General features: G+C 39.0%; 2 protein-coding genes across 5 annotated transcripts in view; one reads left to right on the forward strand and one right to left on the reverse strand.

The window, feature by feature from the left end:
* Positions 1-19,594, forward strand: part of rmdn3 (regulator of microtubule dynamics 3) — a 34,128-nt gene that overhangs the window by 11,881 nt on the left and 2,653 nt on the right. The window contains exons 6-12 of one of the 2 annotated variants that reach the window (XM_047573131.1): positions 755-815; positions 920-995; positions 1,162-1,239; positions 9,629-9,727; positions 12,877-12,930; positions 14,577-14,657; positions 14,854-17,081. In XM_047573131.1, coding sequence (XP_047429087.1) covers positions 755-815; positions 920-995; positions 1,162-1,239; positions 9,629-9,727; positions 12,877-12,930; positions 14,577-14,657; positions 14,854-14,895 — 491 coding nt within the window. In that variant the 3' untranslated portion in view covers positions 14,896-17,081. Of the gene's footprint in view, positions 1-754; positions 816-919; positions 996-1,161; positions 1,240-9,628; positions 9,728-12,876; positions 12,931-14,576; positions 14,658-14,853; positions 17,082-19,594 lie in introns of those variants that run through there. The other variant, XM_047573130.1, reaches the window with a different exon arrangement.
* lbr (lamin B receptor) overlaps positions 15,540-19,594 on the reverse strand; it is a 34,392-nt gene continuing 30,337 nt past the window's right edge. For all 3 annotated transcript variants that reach the window (XM_047573128.1, XM_047573126.1, XM_047573127.1), the window contains one exon: positions 15,540-17,418. In XM_047573128.1, the coding sequence (XP_047429084.1) occupies positions 17,258-17,418 (161 nt within the window). In that variant the 3' untranslated portion in view covers positions 15,540-17,257. The remainder of the gene's footprint in view (positions 17,419-19,594) is intronic.

Here is a 19,594-nt window from a genome sequence, read left to right on the forward strand (position 1 = left end):
ATATTGTTGTTGTTATTATTGTTTTTGTTGTTGTTGTTGTTGTTGTTAGTAGTAGTAGTAGTAGTAGTATAAAAAAGTGATATATAAAATACCATATCATATATTATCTGGACCTTTCACACGTTTTTGTGGTGGTTTTGGTGCAGTGGCTTCTTCCTTGCCTTTCAGGTGGTGCAGGACTCGTTTTAATGTGGATATAGATATTATTTTATCTGTTTCCTTCTGTTTGCTGTTTTCACAAGGCCCTTTGCTGTTCAGGAATTGATTTGTACTTTTCATACCAAAGTACGTTTAGCTCTAGGAGAAAGAATGCAACTAGTATTTGTACAGGTGACCTTTAGGCATTTACAATTTTGATTTTGCAGTGATGTCAAACAAAGGGCTATGGAGTCTGAAGGTAGACCCTATCCATGAATTCCAAGTCAAATCTTTGATCCACAAGCAATTGTTGAAAAAATGACTTGTCATGCATAAAGTAGATGTCCTAACTAATGTGCCGGTGTCATTAAATGTACTGTTCCCCAGTACAAATGTAACAGACAAACTCAAAGAATTTCAGGGATAAATCATTACATTGCATATTTTAATAACAATTGTGAGCTGATTGATGATGAACATTCTCTGCTTCTAAAGGATGTGGAGTGTACACCAAGAACTAGAAAAAAAAATAGAACTAGTTGAGCTCACTCAAGAGACCCTTTTCTCAAAATATTGACCGTTTCCACTCTGAAGTTTGTTCTCTGAACTATTGCAGGTCAAGAGGAGGCAGAGTTGGCCCTTAAGAAGAACTGCCTTAACGCCGAGTGTCACAAATGGTAAATAATGACCATAACACTTTTACTTAATATTCTATTGATTTTGACATTGTGCACATCAGTAACTAAAGTATATCAATTTTATTCTGAATTTGTGGCTCCAGGTTTGCTGTACTCACTGTACTGACCTCCCAGCATGAGAACATGGATGGCAAACTGAAGAGTCATCACATATTGAAGGTAACACGGGCACACTTGATGTGATAAATCCTGTCTGTTAGCTGTTTTGTTTTCAGATATATGTTGAACTTATACCAATAATGTTTTTGTTGAATTCAGGATGAACTGATTACAATTGAACAGTCAAAGTTCAAGGTCGTAGTGGTAATTTTGTTCATACTCGCAGGAGCATCTGGACCGAGCAATCGCCCTAAGAGATGATGACCCCATATGCTTCTACCTTCTTGGTAAATGGTGTTATGAGGTAAAATAGACAGCTGTTGTCTTGTTATTGACTCCAGTCTTATTACATGCAGATCAGTGGTGTAGTCTACTGTTTTGCAGTGGGAATACTATCTATACTCATACTCACCCGTCCCACGCCTCATAAGCACCATCACCACCTTGTGCCTGATGCTGCCTCTTAATGTTGATAACATAACCAGTCTTTAAGAATGCTTGCAAGATGTATACTGTGCTGGGCATTAGTGAATGGGATCCAGATTGAAATGTTATTTATTAATGTACTGAGAAAACCTCTGAATCTGAATCCCGTTCACTGATGCCCAGCCTACAGTATACATCTTGAGAGCCAGTTGATTTTGTGGAGCTGTAAACAGAACGACCTGTAAGTAAACAAAACCATGACTAATTAGCATCCTCATTAAAGTTTTTTATTAATATTAGCACGCCATAAGGCTGACCAGGAACTCTAATCTGTCTCTTCATCTGAAACAAGGAGATATAAACATAGTTATGTTAATGAGCTAACAGTTGGTCAGCTACTGACGAGAACAAAATTTCTTTTGCTTGTTTTGGTGTTGGCTGCGGCCCACAAGAACCTGGTTGTTCACGAATAAAGCACAGAGAAACCAGCTGATAGCATACACTGTGGGGAAAAACAGTAATATAACAGCATTTTACTGTTTATTTGACAGATTGTTTCTGTATTTTTAAAATATTATTTAATTTACAAAAAGAGACTTGAGACTGAAATCACTGTAACTGTGAAAACACGTTTGAAAACATGATATTTCTGTTCTTTTACAAAAAAACATTAGAAATACATATATTTATTGTTAAAATATGTTCACAAAAAAACAAAAAAAGTTTTAAAAATAATTTAAAATTACTGAGAAATTAATGGGAAAATAACTATTTAACACTGTAGGCTATAGCACAATCCAATGTAAACCACAACGTCTTGAGTTATTTCACAGCATGTCGGAACAAAACATGTGTAATCAGGAGACATTTTGCTGCAACGTCTCCCTGCACAAACACACAAAAGAAAAGAAAGAAAGAAAAAAAAAAACGTGAACGCGACATGTCATTGGAGCACATGCTGTGAAAAACGCGGTTCCCGTTTGGGTTGGTCGACATAAACGGTTGGAGGAGGAGGAGGAGGAGGAGGAGGAGGAGAAGAAGAAGAAGAAGAAGAAGAAGAAGAAGAAGACATGCCATTGGCTGTTGGGACACTGAACATCGGTCTTTGACGTTATGCTTAACAAGGTCAACAACCACCACGCGGCTGTTCCTGTTTGGTCACAGAAACTTGGAGCAAACAGCAGCTAATGTCGAGGCTGGAGGAAGGACGAAGGCAGAAGGCAAGTATCAAACTGAAGCTGAGTAGTATTAGCTTTATTTACCACCATGCCTCTGACTTTACTCAGTCGTCAAAACCAATCTGCTAGCATGTCATCAATTGAAATGTCAGCTAACTGTGATGACAAAAGTATGGCTGGCGGCGTCTTCAAGTGGCGTCTGCCAGTGTTAGTCATAGATATATATCTATGAGTGTTAGTAGTCAGCCAGACCAACCACTTTTTATTTTATTTACGCTAACGTTAGCTTAGCACTTAACAGTGAGTCATTACGTTTACTTTTGTGAACTGACTGACACAGGTGGAGAGAAAGAGGAACATTTGTTTAGAGCTGCAACAATGAACAATAATTGATTATTAACCCTCTTCTACATTTTCACTATTTTTTTGGCCATAACCTTTACTGTATGACTTGAAATGGCATGATTTCTGGCTAGGCTATTTGGTAATGGTATTAATTCAACCAGTTACTCTTTTTTAAAACAAATAGTTTGATCTTTCTCTTGCCTCTCAAAAATATAGGAGGAGCGACCTACTTTGCCTTTTTCAAGGTTTTTCAAATTTTATTTTGGTGCAACAGTGGTCAACATGAAATTCAAAACAATACTGAAAAATATGTAAAGGATAAGCGGTCAAAAACGGTCATCTTCTAGTTTATTGAGGGGAGATCTGCTTACACAGTTTAGGTCGACTATTTCACAACCAATAACATTTATTTTGATTTTGGTTACAGACACAGCACCTGAGGGCATTCATTGCTATCTCGGGTGACTTCAACCACGTCACCATGGACAAAACACTACCCAACTTTACTCAGTTTGTGAACTGTTCCACCAGAGTGGAGAGGACACTGGACCTGATGTATGCTAATGTTAAGGATGCATACAGCTCCTCTCCCCTCCCCCCACTGGGCAGGTCAGATCACAACCTGGTACACCTCAGCCCTGCTTATGTACCTCTGGTAAAGAGTCAGCCTGTGACCACAAGGACAGTGAGGAGATGGTCGGAGGAGGCTTGGGAGGGTCTGCAGGGATGTTTTGAGGTCACAGGCTGGCAGGCACTCTGAGCCAAACAGAGAGGACATCAAAGGGCTCACAGAGAGCTTCACAGACTATATCATCTTCTGTGTTGACCCCATTGTTCCAGCAGAGATGGTCCGTTGTTACCCAAACAACAAGCCGTGGGTGACAAAAGATATCAAAGACATCCTGAACAAGAAGAAGAGAGCTTTCAGGACTGGCAACAAGGAGGAGGTGAGAGACATACAGAGACACTTGAAGAATAAGATCAAAGAGGCTAAGGAGGAATACAGGAAGAAGCTGGAATGGAAGCTCCAGCACAACAACAACAGAGAGGTCTGGAGTGGGATGAAGAACTTCACTGGTCATCTTCCTACTCAACCGTGTCTACGCCCATCTGGACAAGACGGCGAGTACTGTGAGAGTCATGTTCTTTGACTTCTCCAGTGCTTTCAACACCATCCGTCCGGCTCTTCTGGGTGAGAAGATGATGGCGATGCAGGTGGATTCTCCCCTGTTGTCAAGGATTGTTGACTACCTGACCGGCAGACCACAGTATGTGTGCCTGCAATGCTGTGTGTCAGACAGGCTGCTCAGCAACACTGTTGTCCCACAGGGGACTGTCCTCTCTCCCTCTACACCACGGACTTCAACCACTGCAAGGATACCTGTCATCTCCAGAAGTTTTCTGATGACTCTGCAGTGGTTGGATGCATGAGCAAGGGTGATGAGGTGGAGTACAGGGCTGTTGTGGACAATTTTGTTACATGGTGTGAGGAGAACCATCAATGTGACAAAGACAAAGGAACTGGTGGTGGACCTGAGGAGGACCAAGGTGCCGGTGACCTCTGTTTCCATCCAGGGGGTCAATGTGTACATTGTGGAGGATTATAAGTATCTGGGGGTTCACATTGATAATAGACTGGACTGGGGAAAGAACACAGACGCCCTGTACAGGAAGGGCCAGAGTCGCCTCTATTTTCTGAGGTCTTTTAACATCTGCAGGACTATGCTCAGGATGTTCTATGAGTCTGTGGTGGCCAGTGACATCTTCTATGCTGTTGCGTGCTGGGGCAGCAGGCTGAGGGTAGTGGACGCCAACAGACTAAACAGACTGATGCGCAAAGCCAGTGACGTTGTGGGAGTGAAGCTGGACCCTCTGACAGTGGTGTCAGACAGGAGAATGCTTCACAAGGTGAAAGCCATCCTGGACAATGAGTCGAACCCACTCCATGATGTGCTTGCCAGACACAGGAGTTCTTTCAGCACCAGACTGATCACACCACGATGCACCACAGAGCGTCACAGGAAATCATTCCTGCTGGTGGCCATTAGCCTGTACAACTCCTCACTCTGAGGGTGGAACCCATAATTTTTTTTTTTTTTTTATGTGCATTAATTCCTTAATGTGCAATAATTTATGTTCACCTAATCTCTTAGGAACACTGGTTTCACCTCACTTATACTTGTACATATTGTTATATATATATTTCCTATATATTTTTTTTTACATTTGCTTACTTATCCTTATTGTCTCCTACTTATTCTGATTGCTTTTTGTATACTGTTATACTTTGGGTTGGAGCTGATGTAACGAAAAGTAATTTCCCCCTGGGATCAATAAAGTAAATCTGATTCTGATTCTGATTAATAAGGCCAACAACATGTCTTGGACAGTCCAAGCAGCCAGAGCAAACAACAGGTCAGCAGAGCCAGTACCAGTACCTGTAACACAGTCTGCCAAGATGCCCCTCTCTGGTGAGTATTTGCATCTGTTGCACAGAATTACTCTTTTTGTTAGATGGGCTGAAAAATAATAGAATCTACCTGTAACTTACTGTAATATAGTACAATCAGCAGCAGTAAATTGACAGTGTGCTTATAAATCACTATCATCATTTGGGTCTATCTTCTCTAGATTCTGATTCAGTAGCAAATGACACATAACTAATGATGGGATGGGATTATGGGATGAACACAGGATACTTTATCACAATGTACAGAAAAAAATGACTTTTGTATCCAGCAGTAGCAATAGTTCCCCCAACAACAATATATTGTTCATTTAGTTCCCATGTATAGTCAGTCTGGTGTGTATTTTGTAGTGTGTTATGTTGAGATCTCACAAGCTTGTCTGTCCCAAAGCAACGGTGTCATCTAAAGCGCGACTCGTGTGACTGCTGTGGTGTTGGAAAAGGCTGTATCTTCTTGCACCTTTATCCTGGTCCTGCCTATTAAACTGTTATTAGCTGTTATTATTTAATAACAGCTATTTTTTTCTGTGTTCTCTTCAGGTGGTTACAGCTCAGAAACTGCAACTTCACCACGATCAACAAGTAGTTCAAGTATGGATACTACACCTCGTCAACTGTCTGGATAGAGTATGGATTCATTTCCAGTGAGGTTTCACCAAGTTTCTAATCAGTGTTGTGGATGTATGGTGACTTGACCAGGTTATGGATGCCTTGTATGTAAGTTGGTAACTCAACTATTTTTTTTCTTTCATTACCAGTTCAGTTTAATTTTATTGTTTTTTTTTTTTGTTTCAGAAACAGTCATTTTAATTGAATTGATTTTTCAATATTGCTGTAATAATGGTTGCCTGTTACAGTTGAATAAAAATAAGGAGAATGGGAAAATGTAACTGTTCTTGTTCAGCTTGGTCTCATTTTTATTTATTTTTTATTTTTTTCAGACATGTTTTGAAAAGATCAAATTATTGTTGTATACTGTTATATTACATCTAATATAATATGGCCTACAGCCGTTTTAAATAAAAATAATGCCATTAAAACCAACAAATAAGAGCACATTTCTGTAACTTTAAGCATTATTATTCACATTACAATGTTAATGTGTCATCTTTATGGGTAATTTCATTATTTTAAAATGTAAAATGTTTGTAATTAAACGTTAACAACATAAAACAATTAAATATCCATTTGATGTTTTCTAAAATCTAACAGTAAATTCTTGCAATCTAACCAAATATCTAGTTTTGCAACAGTTTTTTGATGTGTTTTGAAAGATGAATCACATTATTTTGTGTCATATACTGTTGTATTACATCAAATATAAAGTAATATACAATCTCTTCCCATAAAATAATGTCATTAAAACCCACTAATAACAGCACATTTCTGTAAATGTAAGCATTATTATTTGTAACATAACATTTACTTACCATATTTCTGGGTAATTTAATTGTTTTAAAATGTGAAAATGTTTGTAATTAAATGTTAAAACAACCTGAAAATGAGGCAAAATCTTGTTAAAATTACAAGTACAAACTGTATTTTAACTGTATTTATTTTTATGAGAAAGTAATTTTCCGTTATGTTACGGTATTTTAATGACATTTTTTACAGTGTAGAACTCCTTAATGTAAATGTAATGTAAATGTCGGAAAAATCTCAGGATATAAATTTAACAAAACAAAATTGTCAATAATGTTCTTAAATCATTTGGGAACTAAATGTCCTCCTAAAATTGCCACTCAGTTTGAAATTGTGGATTGCTTTACATGTCTAGGCATTCAAATTGTCCCACAATTTTAACAAATCGTAGCCAATAACTAGAAAATTTGAAGGGGCTACGGGAGCTAATGCCGGGGGCACCGTCTCTGTCAACATGGGAATTAGCACACTTTGCCTATATTTAGCAGAATTAGCTTATGGTTAGCACAGTTAGCTTACAGTGAGCACAGTTAGCCTACATTTAGTTCAGTCAACCCACATGTCGCACACTTGACCCACATTAAGCACAGTTAGCACACTTAACCCACATTAAGCACAGTTAGCATATGGTTAGCAAAGTTAGCTTACAGTTAGCACAGTTAGCCTGTGTGTGAGAGAGAGTAATGCGCGCTTTCGCTGTTTGTGCATCCTACGACTCTTCCTGTGTGTATCTGTAATTGTAATAACAAAGTTTCCTGTGAGTTTGTGTGCATGTGTGTATATGTGTGTGGCGCGCGCGCCTGTGTGTGTGTGTATGTAGCTCTAATAACATAAAGTTACCTGTGTGTTTGTGTGTGTATGTATGTATGTTTATGTGTGTGGTGCGTCTAAGTGCGTGTGTCTGTGTCTGTGGGTTGGTGGGTGAGGGTGAGGACTGGTTGCGCGCATGTGTGTGTAACTGTAATCACAAAATTAACTGTGTAGTGAGTGAGTGTGTGGGTGGTTGAGGGTGCGGAGGGCGCGCTTGCGAGCGCATGTATGTGTGTAACTGTAATCACAAAGTTACCTGTGTAGTGTGTGTGTGTTGTTGTAAGTTAGCACAGTTAGCCTATGTTTAGCACAGTTAGCACAACCTGTGTGTGACAGATTAATGCGCGCTTATGTTAGTGTATCCTACTACTCTTCCTGTGTGTATTTGTGACTGTAATAACATAAACATACCTGTGTGTTTGTGTGTGCATGTTGCATGTATGTGGCGTGCTTGCGCGCGCCTTTGTGTGTATCTGTAATTACAAAGTTACCTGTGTGGGTGGGGAGGTGTGTGTGTTAGTGTGTGTTGATGTGTATTGTTGTAACATAAATGTGTGGGACACAGGGATCAGCTGCATTAACAGCTCACATTGTGAGAGACACAACAAGTTTGTCTACAACTGTGAAAAAAAATCATGTGTCTAGTGTGTAAATTGTGGCCGGGACAAGCGTGTAAAGAGAAAAATTTCAGGTAATTTCACACACGTTCTCACACTCTAAGTAGCAGCATTCCGCACTCTAAAACGAGATTTGAGAGAAATTTTTATGGTCATTTAAAAGTGATTGATCAACAACGATAAGACGTATCAAAACGAGGAAATAATACACAAATACACAAGGCTTGTGTCTACATTTTAAAGTTTAAATGAAGTCTGTCGGTGAAAGTATGCCTGAGCAGTAGACCTTTGAAAAACTGTGATTTTTAGGTGTTCTTTTTCAGTCGTCCCATTCATTCATTCATCATTTTCTTCGCCCACAGCCTCCAGTCTACATCTTGCTGCTTTAGACTGGAGGCTCGAGCGTTGCCCCGTAGCCCCTAATTATGAACCATTACTGCTAGAAATCTCAAAGTTACTGGAAAGGTAGATACCTATGCCAGTGTCACTAATACATACTTCAAACTTTATTTATATAGCACTTTTCATACCAAAAAGCTGTCACTATTATACTTACCCTATGACTGAGGGGGACTCAAATGTCCCAGTCCTCTCTGGTACTATTGGGCTGTTCAATCAAGAACAGAGATGCTCCTCCCTGGAAAGAAATGGAGGAACACCAAATAAGTCTGCCCCTCCCGATATACCTGTACTCAGCAAGCACAAAAACCCTTAAAAATATCCAAAATTTACAAATGCCTAGTAGACAGAAGTACAGAAACATCTGCAGGATGGCTGGGGGCGTGGAGAGAGGATCTACAGGAGGTAATCCCGATAGAAAAAAGATCTCCATTGTATTTTGCAATGTACAAAAATACAAAAATTCTGGCAAGAAATAAAATGATGTATTAAAAAGATTTTGTAAATTCAAATGCTCTTAGTCCCATAGCTGTTCATATTAGATCTATATCCAAATAATTTCAAGATTAAAAAAACATCAACGAATGTTTGTAGACCTAAGTGTGTTAATGGCGAAGAGAATAATAGCCCTCTCATGGAAAAACATCAGATCATCAAACATCAACATCAAAATTACATATACAATAAAACATCAACCACATATATTTTTTTCCCTATGCAATGAACTAGAATGGTCTAACTGATTCCCAACCTAGATTTGGAGTGAACTGATAAGGTGGGGGTGGAGGGGTAGACATGTTTGTTCAAGGCATGTAGGTTTTCTTTGTTGTGAAAAACAATAAAAAGAGTGTTGGTAAAATAACATATCCTCATGCATCAAGTGGGTATATGGAAATCCTAAACATTTTCTAGTGATTATAGGGCGTATACCTGCGTATCACGTAGACTACACCACTGATGCAGATGTCTGCTCTGTCCACTTGCTGCAAGTGTTTAAGTGATGTGTGGTTTTATTTTGTCTGTCTGAAGGTAACCACTCTGGACTGGTTGGACAAAAAGACTTTTGATGCCCTTTATCAGAGCACTTCAACCACTACACTGCATGATGCCCTTGAGAACTTCTTCAAGGTAGAACTCCCCCTGCAGAAGCCGCAGACATACTTTGTCCCACTTCCAGGGCATTTTAAGGTGTACAGTTGGTTTGCTTTGACCAAGATCAGTGGAATAGTTACCAACATGCTGTGTTTTGGACCAAACACACTTTCAATTACACTTACTCTCTTACAGTCTGGGGCTCATCTGACGACAAGTCATTATTCACTATCGTTTGGGGATACTGTATATCAAATCAAAGTGTTTTTTCACGCTTTTCTAATCGCTTTATGATCTTCAGCAGAATTAAGAAGAACTACTGAAAATGAAGGCTGACTGTAAGGCCATTTAAGTCACCTGTGAGATTGCCTCAAGTTGCCTGTGTTTAGACCAAAATGCTACTGCATCACAAATTCTATAGCCAGCTGGCACCTGAGCCTTCACACTAACTGAATGTAAAGTAGAAGTCTCTGTAAGTCACACATTGAACTGCTGGCTGTTTCCCTGCATCTCGTCTCCCCACGGAATTTTGTGCACACTTACTTTTTTAAGTAAGTTTTTACACTTACTCCAAAGCAAATGTTTCTGCTGCCACTGAACATGTTGAAAACACTTTGGACTACCTAGAAATCATATCTCCAGATGCTCCCACATTTGTCATGGCTGGCCACTGTGTAATTATTAAATCCCTCAAAGGTTTTGATCAATATCCAAAAAAGCGTTGAATAAGGTCAGCTGGACTTGTAGAATTTCTTGAAGACGTTTCGCCACTCATCCGAGTAGCTTCTTCAGTCTGATAAACTAGTGGGAAATTGAGGTTTAAATAGGAAAAACTCTGTGGGTAACACCCACCAGGAACTTGCTGGACCAGAAACCGGGGTCACTAATTACCATAATGGCTGATACTTACCTGTCCTAGAATGGGGGGAACTGTGTGCCTAGACTACTTACCCTATGAATAGAGCTCTAACGAGGCTATTGTCCATGGGAGCCTGGGGGCTCAATGTGTGAATGTTGTTGAAAATTCTTGGGGACAGATGTCAAAACTGAATTATAAATAGTTGGTAAATTAAATCTCAGTCCACCTCCTCTGTTTAGAGAAGGTTTCTCCACTTTGACATAGATGGCTTCCTTAACTCCTCTCTCGAACCATCTGTCCTCTCTGGCCAGGACTTTGACGTTGTTGTCCTCAAAGGAGTGTCCTTTGTCCTTCAGGTGGAGGTGGACTGCTGAGTCGTTTCCTGATGAGCTGGCTCTCCTGTGTTGGGCCATGCGCTTGTGTATGGGTTGTTTGGTTTCCCCAATGTACAGGTCTGTACATTCCTCGCTACACTGAACCGCGTACACTACATTGCTCTGTTTCTGTCTAGGTGTTTTGTCTTTGGGGTGGGCCAGTTTCTGTCTTAGTGTGTTTCCAGGTTTGAAATAAACTGGGATGCGGTGTTTACCAAAAATTCTCCTTAGTTTCTCTGACCGTATTGATGTGTTTGGTGAAAGATTCCACCTCCTTTGTCTTGATTGACACCTGGGTTAAAATCAAATCGGTGGACAGCAACATGGAGTTCACCAGGGAGGACATCAGCGGGGCCTGTCTGGCCTTTTTGGACTGTTTGGTGCGTGTTGAAGAAGATCGAAGCCTCAACATAGAAGTATATAGGAAACCCACACACACAGATCAACACCTGTTATTTGACTCACACCACCCCCTGGAACACAAACTGGGAGTCATCAGAACCCTTCAGCACCGAGCACAGACTGTCCCCGCTAGACAGGATGGCAAGGACAAGGAGGGAACACACATTAAACAAACCCTCAAGACATGTGGATATCCCAACTGGGCCTTTGTCAAAGGCTCAAAAAGATATCCCAGGAAGGACAGGGAAGAGGAACAAAACAAAAGGAAGAACATCACCATCCCCTACATAGCTGGTGTATCAGAGAAACTAAGGAGAATTTTTGGTAAACACCGCATCCCAGTTTATTTCAAACCTGGAAACACACTAAGACAGAAACTGGCCCACCCCAAAGACAAAACACCTAGACAGAAACAGAGCAATGTAGTGTACGCGGTTCAGTGTAGCGAGGAATGCACAGACCTGTACATTGGGGAAACCAAACAACCCATACACAAGCGCATGGCCCAACACAGGAGAGCCAGCTCATCAGGAAACGACTCAGCAGTCCACCTCCACCTGAAGGACAAAGGACACTCCTTTGAGGACAACAACGTCAAAGTCCTGGCCAGAGAGGACAGATGGTTCGAGAGAGGAGTTAAGGAAGCCATCTATGTCAAAGTGGAGAAACCTTCTCTAAACAGAGGAGGTGGACTGAGATTTAATTTACCAACTATTTATAATTCAGTTTTGACATCTGTCCCCAAGAATTTTCAACAACATTCACACATTGAGCCCCCAGGCTCCCATGGACAATAGCCTCATTAGAGCTCTATTCATAGGGTAAGTAGTCTAGGCACACAGTTCCCCCCATTCTAGGACAGGTAAGTATCAGCCATTATGGTAATTAGTGACCCCGGTTTCTGGTCCAGCAAGTTCCTGGTGGGTGTTACCCACAGAGTTTTTCCTATTTAAACCTCAATTTCCCACTAGTTTATCAGAACTGAAGAAGCAAGAAAGAAATTCTACAAGTCCAGCTGACCTTATTCAACGCTTTTTTGGATTACCATGACCTGGATGACTGAGAACCTTCACAGTCATTTTGATCAATATATTGACTGTACCACATGATTTGGGCGAACACGAGACAGATAGTTATGTTTCTGTTTGTGTTCCAAACAGATACAGAGTTGTCTCTTTCCTTGTTGCATTAATGTACAGGTAGAAACAGTGTCTGCATACATCTCCTTCTTTGTGGACGGTATAATTCCCAACTGCAACATGTTCCCTAACAACCGTGGATAAAAGAAGTTAAAATATAAAAACAAAGTGGAGATCTCCTTTTCCCAAGTGAATCTAAAATATAAAGTATTTGAATGTGCAATGAGTTCATGAGTTTTTAAAATCATTTATCAGCTTTTTACAGCGAGACTTCAACTTCAGCAAACATGTTTTTCTTCTCTCTCTCTCTCTTTCTCTTTTTTTTTTTTTTTTTTTTTTTTTTTTAAACATGTGTAGCTGTAAAACGTATTGGTATGTGTTTTATTTCTGTCTTATTGTGTCACCTTGCAGGCAGAGCAGCTCAGTCCAGGTTTCTCTAAGGCAGTGAGACTATACATCGCAAAGGTAAACCATCACATCCACTTATCCTACCTTGTGTAATGAAATGTATTGGAACGTTTTTCTATATAGTAATTATTTACTGTGTCGTGCACATGCAAACAAGAAATTACAGTTGCAGTGGTTGTTATATTATTTAGCTGAAAGAATGTGGCATTCTGGTTGCATTAGAAGAGAGTGACCACTCACTCTTGAGCCTTCAAACATTGTCTCTATCACATTAACAGTGGAAAGCCAGCTGGGTTTGACAGTGTTGCTGGCCAAGCACTGAAGACATGTGCTGCCCAGTTTGCTGTAGTTTTCACAGACATTTTTAACTTCCATTCCAACAAGGCACACTTCCAACTTCAGTTTGGGGGGTTAGGGACATTCAACTGTCCCTAATTATGATGTTATCCCAACTATTACACTACTACACTGCCTGGCCAAAAAAAAAGTCACCACTTGGATTTAGCGATGCAAACATGTACAAGCCTTCTATTGGGTAATTACTGCAGGAGTGATTATCTTTCAGCTGGCAACAATTATTTAACAGCAAACTGATGCAGTGAGTAGCTTCTCATTTCTTAACCAACCATGTTGGAAAGATGTCTGTTTGAGAAGGTTCAAATCATTGGCATGCATCAAGCAGAGAGAATATCTGAAGAGATTGAAGCAGGAACTACTAAAACTGGGTTAAGAGGTGTTGATTGTGATTGGTGACCACTTAAACGTTTGATGAAATCAATGAAATTATGTTTAATAGTGAAAGTAAGAGCATTTACACATGAACAATGTGAAAGGAACTCAAGGGATTGGGACTGAACAGCTGTGTAGCCTTAAGACAACCACTAATCAGTGAGGCTAACTGGAAAAAGGGCTTCATTTTGCTAGGGAGCATAAAGATTGGACTCTGGTGCAATAGAAGAGGGTCAGATGAGTCCAGATTCACCCTGTTCCAGAGTGATGGGTGCATCAGGGTAAGAAGAGAGGCAGATGAAGAGATGCCCCCTTCATACCTAGTGCCTACTGTCCAAGCCTGTGGGGGCAGTGCTGTGATTTGGAGGTGCTGCAGTTTCTCTAGGTCTAGGCAAAGAATAAAGTCAGCTGTGGATTGGCCACCACAGACTCCTGACCTTAACCACATGTACTGGAGGAGGCTTTGCACAGTGGTCAGACTCTCCCATGATCAATTCAGTCAGATCTTGGTGAAAAATGAATGTAACACTGGATGGAAATAAATCTTGTGACATTGTAGAATCTTATCGATACAATGTCACAGTGAATACGTGCTGTAATCAAAGCTAAAGACAAACAAAAGACAACAAAATATTAGTGTGTGTGACTTTTTTTGGCCAGGCAATGTATTTCTAGATATTTAATTTAGAGACAAATAGCAACAGTCTGTGCAGGTCATCTACAGGAATACAAAAATAAATAAATAAATAAATTTGTTGAGACGTGGCTAGCTAGCGCTTATAAAGTTAAGCTAGTTTTGAATAGCTGTCATTAAATAATTGTATATCTCCATGGTTTAAATGCCATGAGCACAAACATGACGTTTTATAGTTCAAATAGTATTGACAGTGTGTGGGAAACTATATTTTCCTGTCATATCCTCAATGTGTTGAGTTTATAAGCAACTAATTTCCACATTGTACTTTGGGTTGTAGTGTCACAAGGCCTTGGGAAACATCTCTGAAGCCACAAACTGGACAGCTTTGGCACAGAAGACACCCTTTAGCACAAATTATGTAAGAGAACACATCACACTCTAAAGAAACTTTCTGCCACCGCTACACTACCAGTCAAACTTTTCATTCAATTCAATGAGAAGATATGTCCAAAGTTTTGACTGGTAGTATATTCTAAGTAAAAATATAGTTTGGAGGAAATGCATGAGATTAGGCAAACATAACGTTAAGTAATGTCTTTTTCATTGTTACTAAGGATGAAGACATATGTAAACTGGAGGCTGAGCTGCTAACATAATAAAAAAGCGAGTAACTAATTTCAAACAACACCTAGGAGATGGAGCCACTACTGACTGGTGTGACTGGATATGCTCTTCAAAATTGTCTTTCCCTTGATTAGTGGATTTTAGTCATGTGAAATATGTTGGGTGTTTACATTTCGTAAACTGTAATGTCTTGTTTAGCATTATATATCCAATATCTTATTTGTTTCATAACTATTCTGCTGAAACAGTGAATAAACCAGGTGTAATTTGTGTGCACATTCGTCTTATCACCAAATTATTTGTTTCTATGTTGACTGTAAAGGAACAAAAGTGTGGTGTGTAGTGTGTTTTTAAGAGTAACTAGACTAAGATCTTTTTCATTATAAATACATGGACTTGGTGGCCACTAAATGATGGTATTTGTACAAGCAACAGCAGACATAGCACTAGAATTTCTCCAAAAAATGACACTTGCTTAGTTTTGATTCTTTCTCCTTAATGTTTACAACAATGAGCTAAACCTGACATTAAACTGTAATGACAATTCTGCACAAGGCAATGAGTGCAGTACAAATGATAAGAACTGAAGTTAAATTGAACAAGAATTTACCCCTTCACTTTGTTTACCACTTGGTCTGTCAACGATTTTAGGCATGTCCACAGAAAGCAGAAAAAGTAAGTATTGTAAATCTTTATTTCACGCTGCAACATTTGTACAGATGAGCTTTTTTCCGGAAACTGTCATTGACATTCTCATTCACAGCATGCTGGAACATTAAAAGGTCTTGTCATATTTTTAACTACATCCAGCTTGCTGCTTTTCACTAAAAGTCTGCCAAAGATTACTGCCATAAAAATAAAAATAAAAACTATATATCACCACCATGCAGGTTGATGGCATCTCAAGTATCAATATTTTTTTCTCTCTGAAGAGCAATGCAGAGCATTCTAAATTTGTGCTCATGCAATGTTAAGCAATTTCCAGACACATGGCAGATCTAGGTGTAAACTCAATTAGGTAGTTAACTCCAAAAATAAAACCCAAATAAAAAGCATAATTAAATATGAGAAAGCTAAACAGGAAGATTACTATTGTGGCTACTTATGACATGATTTAAAAAAAAAAAACAAAACAAAAAAAACAACAACCAGTATTTACATGGTATCCAGTCAGCCCAGCATAGGGAATACTACCTAGTCTAGTTAATGTATCGCTACCTGTGTAAAAATCTATAGCTGCACAAGCGTAAAAAAATACTTTTGGGGTTTCCAAATGCTAACACAGTCCACAGCTCTCACAGTATAAACTTCATTAAAATGGTCTTTACATCCCCGTCTGATAAGTTAAAGCTTTCAAACATAAAACAAAAAGAAAGAAAAAAAAAAAAAAACAATTCACGTAGCATTGTTGGGAAATTGACAACTTGTTCACAAAAGAAAGGATTTCCAGAAATTGAGGACAAAATCCAGATAGGCCATAAAAATACAAGAAAAAATGAGGAAAGCATAGAAGTAGCTGGGAACATGATTTGATTGTGGTGTGGGTGGTTGCCTCTAGTTCATAATAGATAACAATATTGTTGAAATAAAAACTGATTTTGCAGTGACATCCACACACTGCCTCCCAGAGAGGAAACAAAGGGGTGACTACTGGACAGTCAGTGAACCTGAGGTAGCAAAGCTAAATCAAATACACTTTGGATTTCATACTGTTAGATTTTTCTTTTGAAACTTCTAAAAATCATTTTACACTCTCAAGTCAAAACTAGATTTCTATATAATATTTATACACAACAAAATTATTAAAGACTAAAACCTTTCTATTTCAACTTTCTGACAAAGTCCTGGGTCCTGAGATATGACACCTAAAGTCCAAGTTCCACAGTACAGCTTATCAAAAAGGGAATCCCATCCTTCACAATAAACATAAGCAGTAAAATTATAGTAAAAAGGTGTTCTTACAAAATGAATCCGGGGCCAAGCTGTCACTGTTACATTTTGAATATGAGTAAAGAGTAAAATGTACCAAAAAGGTATGCATGTGGTGTGATGTTCTCCAAGTATAAAAACAACTGTGTATGTACAAAAATATACATCCTAACCTGACATTCCTAGAAGAGGGATTTGTTTTCTCCCCGTCTGGAAAACTCTTGAAGCACAGATTTTAAAGTTTTTTGTTCGACCAAATAAAAGGCCATCCTTCAGTTCATGATGCCAATGAGTTTCTTTGTTTGTCATCATTAAATTGAATGTACTGTAGTTCCTTCAGTCCAGAATAAAGATTGTTTAAGAATAATTATAAAAAGTCTAATCAGTCAGTCAATCCATTCACATTTTTGTGACAGTAACATTGGGTCTAATAATGTCTCAAGAGAGTGTCTAACACTGGATTCCTCAGTAGACACGGGGAATGATCCGGTAGCGGACTGTGAGGCAGTACTCGTCCCATGCTGAGCCATACTTTCTCCTGCACTCATTCATGTCTCGCGAGTCTCGGTGCACAAGCAGGATGATGAAGTAGATCATGTAATACCAGGGCAGGAGGTGGCTGAAGCCTGCAGGGAGGACACGAGAAAAACACTTTTTTAATCTGAATGTATTATCAGCTGATGAAAAGCAATGAACAGTGTTATTTACTTTAACTTGCTCCTAGCATTTGATTCTTGTCACTTCAGCTCTAACACATGAAGGAGATTAGTGTGTGAGCTTACATTCCAGGCAGGGTCAGAACCAGCTATTTGAGAAACCTGCTGACAACAACTGACAAATGATCGTCTCTTTCTGCTACCAGTGCAATTAGTTCTCTGAGAGACTGTAGGTAGAGCGGGTTGTACACGAACTGAAGGATTAGCGGTTCAAATGTGCCATATGCCAAAGTGTCCTTGAGCAAGACACTGAACCCCCAGTTGCTCCCAGTGCAACCGGTGCTGGTGTGTGAATGTGTGTGTGCTTGTGTGAGTGAATGGGTGAATGTGTCTCTGACTGTAAAAGCGCTTTGAGTATCAATAGGTAGAAAAGCGCTATATAAGAGCAAGACCATTTACTGGATTTGTGAAATCAATAGGCCTGTTCAGATCCTACTTAGATCTTAGGTACAAGTGTTCAGACACAACATGCATCCAGATCCAATCTCAGTTTCACGCTCTGTACGCAAATAAACTGACGGCAGAGGATATTTTAACAGCTGCTGTCTCTAATGAATCTCTACCAATTCTCCAGAACAGAGAATAGTGCAGCTTTTTTATGTATGTGTCAAGGTGTTATTATTATAAGTTATAATTCATGGTTTTATGCCCTGACATTAGTTAGGCATGCAAAAAATCAGATTATAACTTCAACTCTGGAAGTTTCCATACACACCGTGATCTCCAGTAATAAAGGTAAATAAAGAGATCTGTAACTGATGAAATAATGGATATAGCCAGACATGGCTCCTCATACATGAACATGACCACATCAATTGACAGAGACACACTTGGGTATTCATATGAAATACTTTCATTTGTAAATTCTTGCTTAGATTTATTTATTTTTTAGTTATTCATCAGCTACAAGGCATTTTTTTAATGCCCATGACTAACTGAAAATACTTTAAGTGTTCATTCTTACCTATACCCACACACAAAAAATATCCATATCCAACACTGAATTAATACAATGATAAGATATTTGAGAATCTAAATAATTGGCAAACTGTCACTGAATAATTTTAAATGGCTCGTGAAACAGCTTACAATGTAAAAAAATATTTGCACATATTTAAAAAAATTAGAACTTCAAAAAGTACCAGAATCCATCAAGTTTATGTTTGTGGAAATTGTCCTGACACTGAATACATAACACGTCAACAGGTTTCAACCAGGTTCGAAACCGTTCCTCCTCCAACCACTTTTGCTGGAAATCACATTTCAGTATTTCCCCATTTCTCTTCTGTCCGTTTTCTTCACTCCTCTCAGAGCACATAACTACATTTCAGGTGTTGTGGATTTGTGCACTGGCCGCAAACACTTAGCCCAATTAACTGGTTCCGCATGTTTATCACACCAATATACTTTCTGTGCAAGAATAATGTTTAGGTATATACTAAGAACAAATTGGTAATATTATTTTTTCATCAAAAGTATTTTTAATGCCTCTGGAAATCTAATTTAATGCATTTTAATGCCATTTAAGGCCTTATTTTTTTGCAACATTTATTTAATGACTTTTAATGACCTGCGGAAACCCTGTTTTGTTTGGTTACAAATATGTAAGTCTATAAAAAAGTTGAAAGTTACAGGATGACAGGAGTCAAAGTAGCAATAAGTAGTACGTACAAGTGTAATGTGTTTTCATTGATACTTCATATGTAATTCATGATTATATTATTCAAGTTGTCATTTAAACCTATTGTCCTTTCGCGTGACCTGTTTTTTCATCTCCGCAGTTTTTACAATTGATTACTTGACAAAAACTTGCACTTGGCTGGCAAAACCGATAGAGCACTGGCTAGGGTTTGGGTGGCATTTTTACAGAGTGAGCCAGACTGACGAGCGTACAAGTGTAAATGTCTCACACCAAAGCAGGCTCTGTGCGTACTGCGCAGTACTATAAATATGCCTTGCCTGGGATAGCATTGTGGGGTTGCATTCATTATTATTGTGTTTTTGTGTCTACCATAGCATTGATTGCTTTTTGCATGTTACAGTTTCACGCTTTTCAACGTTACTAAATCTGTGGACTTGGAATGAC

This window comes from Mugil cephalus, chromosome 21 (assembly GCF_022458985.1).
Source record: "Mugil cephalus isolate CIBA_MC_2020 chromosome 21, CIBA_Mcephalus_1.1, whole genome shotgun sequence".
NCBI classification, from domain to species: Eukaryota; Metazoa; Chordata; class Actinopteri; order Mugiliformes; family Mugilidae; genus Mugil; species Mugil cephalus.